At 30.8% G+C, this 7864-nt stretch overlaps 2 protein-coding genes across 7 annotated transcripts in view; both read left to right on the top strand.

Annotated features, from left to right (window-relative positions):
* LOC148231400 (alpha1,4-N-acetylgalactosaminyltransferase 1-like) overlaps positions 1 to 4634 on the top strand; it is a 21626-nt gene extending 16992 nt beyond the window's left edge. For all 6 annotated transcript variants that reach the window (XM_088196126.1, XM_088196130.1, XM_088196129.1 and 3 more), the window contains exons 2-4: positions 1430 to 2171; positions 2947 to 3071; positions 3133 to 4634. In XM_088196126.1, the coding sequence (XP_088052252.1) occupies positions 1468 to 2171; positions 2947 to 3071; positions 3133 to 3374 (1071 nt within the window). In that variant the 5' untranslated portion in view covers positions 1430 to 1467 and the 3' untranslated portion in view covers positions 3375 to 4634. The remainder of the gene's footprint in view (positions 1 to 1429; positions 2172 to 2946; positions 3072 to 3132) is intronic.
* Positions 4635 to 5830: 1196 nt separating this feature from the next.
* step (cytohesin steppke) overlaps positions 5831 to 7864 on the top strand; it is a 61827-nt gene continuing 59793 nt past the window's right edge. The window contains exons 1-2 of the mRNA XM_088195290.1: positions 5831 to 6014; positions 6143 to 6216. Coding sequence (XP_088051416.1) covers positions 5882 to 6014; positions 6143 to 6216 — 207 coding nt within the window. The 5' untranslated portion in view covers positions 5831 to 5881. The remainder of the gene's footprint in view (positions 6015 to 6142; positions 6217 to 7864) is intronic.

The following is a 7864-nucleotide window of genomic DNA, read 5'->3' on the forward strand; positions in this document are numbered from 1 at the left end:
ATATATACTAATAATAATTTAATCAACTCTTAATAAATAAAAAAATATATGTAAATGAATCAGTTGAATTTTTACAGGTATATATAAGTTTATTTTAAAAATATAATCAGCAGTATTAAATTATAAATATCGTCTTCCTAATATTTCTAATATTTCTTACAAAGAGGTACACATAGTATGCAAATATGTACAACTATGGTTTAAACATAGATAATATATAGTACACATTGTGCTATTTACAAGTATCGTGTGCTTTGACAGTTCAAATAACCAGTGTTTTATGTTTTCCGCCAGTTATGTTTGCTAAAGTAAACTAAAAACTCAATGGTATTGATATAATTTAATATTGTATTAAACACATTTAATACAAATAAATATTTGTATTTGTATAAAACGTTTATGAACACTTTTTTTATACATATCTAATATTAATAAGATAATATAATACAATATATTTGACTATTTTTACCTTTTCAAGAGAATGCTCTGGCGTAAATTTTGCTTGGGGGGGTGTTCAGGTGAAAATGTATTTAAACTTCACCAGTGAAAAGTTCACTGAAGAATACACATCCGCTGTAAAATTTATACATCGCATGTAAATAAATGATAAGTACCTATGTAAATTTACATTTATTACTACGTATGAAAAAGTGAAAATCGTATAATTTTTCTAGCACCTGCCAGATAAATTATTTTTTCACTGGTAAAAATGTATTCCGATATGAATTCACTGAAATTACTTATTTTAAAAATTATTTTTAAAATAAAAAGACGAGCATTTTTTTTGGGCCAGATTCAAGAGCGGGGAATGCCCCAGCCAGCCCCCCTCTCAAAAAAGGACGTCCGTGCATGCAATGATAAATAGAGCAATTATTTTTTGAAAGAGATTATAAGAAATGGAAAAGGTTCACTAAAATATATTCGATTTCCAAAATGTGAAAAGTCCCGAATTCATATTTGCTGAATCTGGCCACCCTATCTGTCACTCATTCTCGTCACTTAGCACGCGAGCGAGCGGGAAGCCTGGTAGGTAGGAGTGCATATGCATCAAAAGTGTCTAAACTTAACAACTCTTATTTGTGTTACACTAAAAAAAAAGATTTATTTACTGTATGTATAATATAAACAATTATTATTATATTAAAAATATTGTATAGCGTAATTAGATGTATAGTTGTAATCGGAGTGGAGACGATTGCTGGAGGGAGCCGAGGCCTCCGAGGGTTGTATTTTTATATTATACCAAACGTAGTGTCTGGTATGTGTAAATATTGAGCCACGTCATTTTGTTCATGAATACTTTAGTGTTTCACTTGCGACACAGTTTAAGGAAAATATTGATTTTTCTTTGTCGAAAAGTGTTTTTGTGTTGCACGTCCTTTTGTGTAAAATAAATGTATGATTAAATAATTTATTTTAATGATTTCAGATGTGTCAGAGGATGAGCACTCGTCTCGATGAAATAAGATGTTTTTAAAATGGAAGGTTCGGCGTTTCCAATGGGTCGGTGTGCCCGTCGCGTTTTTGACTCTCACAGCTCTTTACTTTTTATTTTATCCAATGGAAAGAGATACTATAGAGTGCTTCGACGATAAGTTGATAGGAGGTCTGCAAGATATTCTGGAGGATGAGTCGCAACCACCCGTCAAAGGAAAAAGTATCTTCTTTCATGAGACGTCTTGCCATAAAGCATCTAGCCCGATTATCCATATATCACCTAGACAGGCTTGCGCTGTCGAATCAGCAGCTCTGACAAATCCAAATATGACAGTATACTTATTGTTCGCGTCGCCTGTGTTATACTTTAATTCCTCGAGTTTTCCAAGTCAAAGCATCAAGATTATGAATGTGCTGATCAAGTATCCAAACATAAAGATCAGAAGGGTCGACCTTAGCACTTACACCAAAGACACTCCACTTGAAGAGTGGTACAAAACAGGCATTTTGCAAAACTCAAAGTATCCCAATTCGCACGCCAGCGACGTATTGAGATTCCTTTCGTTGTGGAAATATGGTGGGACGTATCTGGATTTGGACGTTGTCGTCATGAAAAACTTGAACGATCTCAATGTTAATTATGCAGCAGCGGAATCCAAAACGTCCGTAGCAGCCGGCGTCTTAAGCTTTGATCATCAAGGATTCGGACATGAAGTTGCAAGTGAATGTATAAGGTATATTTTCAGATTAACTTACTTCAAATAAATTTTATATTTATACAAAAGTCATAGATTATACAATATTAGTTTGCTTTTGGTACACTATATTTATTTTATTAATTTATTTAGCTAATTTTCACACTAAACAAATTTAAAAAAAAAATACAATTTCTTAATACGCAAAGGTGTTTATTTATTCCATTTAGGAAACTCGCTACATTTTTATTTTTGTGGATTGTCCTAGGAAGATTATTATACAAATTCGCAACTCCGCACATTTTCCCCTGGCCATTTTTTTTCTTATACCTAACTATCCTCAAATTGTCTAATCTATGTACATCTTTATTTCTTATTAAATACTTATTAAAATATTCTGGTAACATGTTATTTTCTAACTTATATATAAATGTCTTGAACATTTAACCATTCCAATCTATCAATTATAATTCTACAACTAGTAAATCTATTTATATTTTAAACTACTCTCATTGCTCTGTTTTGTAATTTTTGCAACATCATTTTATCTAATTTAGTAAACATATCTAATATTGTTGTACAATAATTGAAATGTTGTTATACTTTACATATTTTTCATCCCGGATAATATACCTATTTTAAGTTGTCTTGTCAGCAATACTTATTATATACAGCTATATTTGAAACGTACTCTTCTTAACATTTTATTTATCTTTACAACCGACAATTACATAACTTTAAAATATATACACACATTTGTAATTATTTTATCATAAATGATTCATCAATGTAATGTGGTTGACATTAATTTCAGAGAGATAAAAAATAACTTCAAAGGAGAAGACTGGGGATACAACGGTCCCGGTGTCATTACAAGAGTGCTCAAAAACATTTGTAGGACGAGACGCGTAATAGATATGACAATTCAGCGCTGTAAAGGTAATAAATATTAACAAACAATGTAAGACCGTTACATGAATAACTTGAAAATCAATTTCAGGGTTCAATGTTTTACCTCCGTCGACATTTTATCCAGTCCCGTGGAATAAATGGGTATTGTACTTTGACTATACAAAATTTAACATGGCCATGGACATGATTAAATCGTCATATGCCATTCACGTTTGGAACAAGTTCAGTGTGAAAATATCCATACATAAGGGTAGTGCGCAAGTAGCGTACGGAGCGATAGCTGAACAATACTGTCCAAACGTGTATAGAGAAAGTGGTATCAGATTCTAAATTTTAACTTTTTATTTTATACATGTATACATCTTAAGAAAGTATAAATGTAAGGGGCCATAATATTTAATAACAATGACAGTGAAGATACAAGGGAAATCGATTATCTAGAACGCATGACCGTTGACTAATTTAAACATAGAAATGTGAATTCATGTCATGCTAATGATTTTCTGTAGAATTACTAAATAATTGATTTTTTTACTATAAATAGATTTTTACCAGTGTATAAGTATAGTTTATAAATTACCTCTAAATCTTTTCAATATTGACATTTTATTGAAAGATTATGTTTGAATAATGTTTATTTTATATTAAGTTTATTTAAATCGAAATAAAACCAAAGAAATTTAGTTCACGTTCGAAAAATACAACAAAAAGGGTATACTAATAAATAGTTATTATTTTGTAATGTACATTTTTACAAAGCATCAGAAAAAAAACAGTTAACTGGGTTCCGATGGGATTATTAATGCGGTTAGTGTTACATGTTGTAGATTTATTACATTTTATGAAAATTTGTATGCACTTTTGAGGCGACATACATACATATGTATGTATACTAATTAGAATAATAGCTAAATTGAATCCAAAGCGCATTTTTCGGTAGAAATAAGGAATTGCATTACATAAATTATATAGTTATTCATTTAATTAATTTTATTTGTAAAAGTATTGTTAACAAGCCAAAGCCATTATGGCTTCTGTACTACAATATTAAAAGCCACAGATTTGTATACAGTACCATATCAAAATTGAAATAGATAATTAAATATCGAAAATAGCCAGATATTATGAATGAGTTATTTTAATAAACTAATTGTATTTTTGAGACTCATTAAAATTGTATTTTTATATAAATGGCTGTTTTGTTAATAAATTATTAATCTATAAATATTTGTATTAATAAAGACAATACACATATATGTAGTTACATGTAATATGTAACACATTTACGACTGTCTTGTATCATAAAACAGTATTATATTACTACAATGGTACAATGGCGATTTTTATATGAGTATATTTATACAATATATTTTAATATATATTCCTATAAGCATATGTAAATATTATGTAATACCCTTCATTTATGTATATATAATATTAAATACATAATTCTTTCAATAAAATACACATGGTTTTACATTATTTTGCACATAAAAGTCCAATAAATTTATGTTATTCTATTATATACAAAGACTTCACTATTATCTATAAAAATGTATGAATGTAAATAATAAAATATATTTATTCAAATACGCAGATTTTCATTATTATGAAATTTATTTAGAATTAAAAAGTGTAAAAAAAAACTGAGATAATATTACATTACATATTTACATATTAATGCGTTATGTAACGCATGAAGTTGGTTACGAGCGATTTTCTTAATAATGGGTCTAAGCTTCGCTAAGTTTAAAAATATTTATTTGTGTATATAGATGTCTATCTATGTATGTTTAAGAATACCATAATTATTTATTGAATTTAACGCGTTGGCAATTTTTTTTAAATATAATATTATTGCAATAGTAAGTCATAAACAACTCAAATTTGGCTATTCTATATTAAAAAAGATTCATTATTATAATAATAAAAATTCGACCATTTTTCATGGGTTTATTTTGCGTATTTCTTGGAATTTTTTTAGAGCTAAAAAAAGGTCATCCCTTGCCTATTACAAATTAAAAATTACAAAATTATATTTTTGGCGGATGAATGGTGGCGGGTTGCAATTACACACAGATTGGGCCGCTGCAGTGGTATTTATTGAAAGTTTACAATTTATGTTATATGTTAAAACGATGTTTAACGAGTTATCGAAGGACGAAGCAACGCCATACGTCAAACCCCGTTGTAGCCCGCCAAGTAATGTGTCGTCCTCCACTGCTGTCACGTTATTGTTACCAGAGTGCCGCTTAGTTTTGAATATAATAAAATTAATAAATTAATAAGCACCCGCAATATAAACAAATAAAATAAATTACGCGTTTAAATATGTCAATTACTATTTCAAAGCGAACGACTAGGAATGGCTAAGTGGATGATACTGCAACTGTTCACTGTTAAGTCATGACACGAATAAATATCGCCGGAGTGTTTCGAAATAGGTGGATGGGGGTAACAATAAAAACAGCTTACTTCGCCTTCTAACCAATGACATGCTTAAAAATACGTTTAATGTTTTGAATTTAGCAATTACACCCCTCTCTGTTATAGATATATTTTTTGAGAATTTTAAAACTAGATTTTGCGCATGCTGACGTAGAACCCTTAAATTTATCTCGTGAAATTCTAGTAATTAAATAAGCAAAATATAATTTATCTAACGGAAAAATATATAAATGAAATAATATGTAAGTTGTATTTTATTTATTGACTTTCAAAGTAAAATATTTAATTTAAAATTTGCGTTTGTTTGTAATGCGTTAATGGTCAACGTGTTCAGTGTTAAGTCTAAAAATGGCGTCCCGTGCGATGGTGTGCGTGCGGTGGGCGTCGCGATGCTGAGCGAATTCTCGGCTCTCTCGCTGGGGTCGGCGCCCCCCGCCGGCCCCCAGGCGTTGACGCACTCTCCGCACCCCGGCCACCAGCCACACTCGGCGCACCAGGGTCACGCAGCTTACCCGATGGCCGGTGGGTACTTTGTTTACAACCCAACTGTCATTCCCTTCATGCTCCGCGCTCAACCCTACATGGCTCTTCCGTTACTTTTTACCGTAGCGACGACGCCTACTAATCATTGCGCTTTACCATGCTTTCAGAGCTGACCGCCGAGCAGCAAAAAATACTCATCGACATAAGAAGGCGGAAGACCGAACTGTTACTCGAGATTCAGGTATGTGGTTTTCGGTTTTCGGTTTTTGGTTTATATCGTGTCATCGTGTATTGCGACGCATACTTACGCTCGGTTGTTAGTCACCCTCTAACATGATAATGGTAATTTAATAATCTCAATTGCGATTATTTTGATCGAGATCGAAACGTTTTGTGCAATTTCGCCTCTTTCTTCGAATTGAAGGGATTGTAATATTCTAAAATATAAATAGAAATTAATATTTATTCTGATAAGAAATTTGTTACAGAATATTTTTGATGTATACATTTCGAGTGCATGGTCACTCGACTACATTTATGTTAATTTTCTGTCTACGGCTCCTTGAAGCCAATATGTATATAGTTTAAGAATCAATCAAACGTTTTTCTAAATTTTTCACGATTCTGGTTTAAAGAACCAATTAGATGTAATCATGTTATATTATTAAAAACTTTAATAATGTAATTTCCTTGTATAATTGTATTTTCTGTTCATTTAAGCCAAACCTGATATTTTTATTTTCTTTCCTGAGGCCATCTATTCATATTTACACTGTTATGCTACGAGTTTCCTCTGGCCAAGTAAATAACCTACGAGATATCTCCTAGTTGGCAATCAACGTGTTAAATACATTATGAAAATACACTCTAGCTAATGTTTCTTGTTTAGCAATGTTCTCTGTTTCTCGACTATTTTAATTTAATTCGAAAGGGCTCTTATTTATCGAGTCGGAATATTAATATGGTTGAGGTCTTTTGAGGAAATTTATATTAAAAGTTCAGAATAAATATTAGATGGTCAGAATATATTTTTATTTTGCCCTTATGCTATTTTTGAATATACGACGTAAATATTTTTGTCTCGTTTTTTGGGACCTTTACGAATATTTTAAATATTTAAAGTACGCTGATTTTTACTAGTATGGGTTGGTTCCTGTGTAGCATCAATACAATACAAATGTCATTGGTTTAACCTGCTAGGTCACGACGGCCATAATTTAAAATTATTAAGTGAAAAATTATTTTTTGAGAGACAAAATTAAATACTTTTTGTTCTATTACATTAGTGTTAACCTTTATAAAGCAATAAATTGTCTCGCTAGGATTTGTATATCTGAAGGGTCTAATTTTGTTTATTTTGTTATCAAAGCGATTCATTTTGACATAAAATAATAGCGTGATCTTCGAGCAACGAATGACACATATATGCGCTCCCCGCCATTAACGAGTTATCATATTTTTATTTAATACTCCTTTCTTTCACGGCTGGGCATCTATCCACCTTCATACATTTTTACATCTTAAAGCGCGCATCTCCTCTTTTTCAGGGGAAAAAAACCTAGCATTGCAGCGATTATCGCAATTAGCAACGTTACAATATAATATTTTTTTTAATTAACATGAACCATTTAATTTGTTGTCATTCGAAAGATGGTGAATTTTCACATAATTTGATTCTAGTAATTTTAGACTAAAAGTTGTACTTTCATGCTATTTAAAAAATATTTATATACAATTTTACAGAGTTGTTTAGGCAAATCGTCAATATTGCTACACAACTTAAAAACTCAAACGTATCATACGGAAAGAAGAGATAATACTTATGATTGAGATAATATAAATGATTTTAACTCGGCGAATGACATACGATTTTCTGAGCTGACTTGTGA

The sequence above is a fragment of the Plectrocnemia conspersa genome, unplaced genomic scaffold, assembly GCF_051122295.1.
Source record: "Plectrocnemia conspersa isolate PC_06_02 unplaced genomic scaffold, ASM5112229v1 ptg000010l, whole genome shotgun sequence".
NCBI lineage: Eukaryota > Metazoa > Arthropoda > Insecta > Trichoptera > Polycentropodidae > Plectrocnemia > Plectrocnemia conspersa.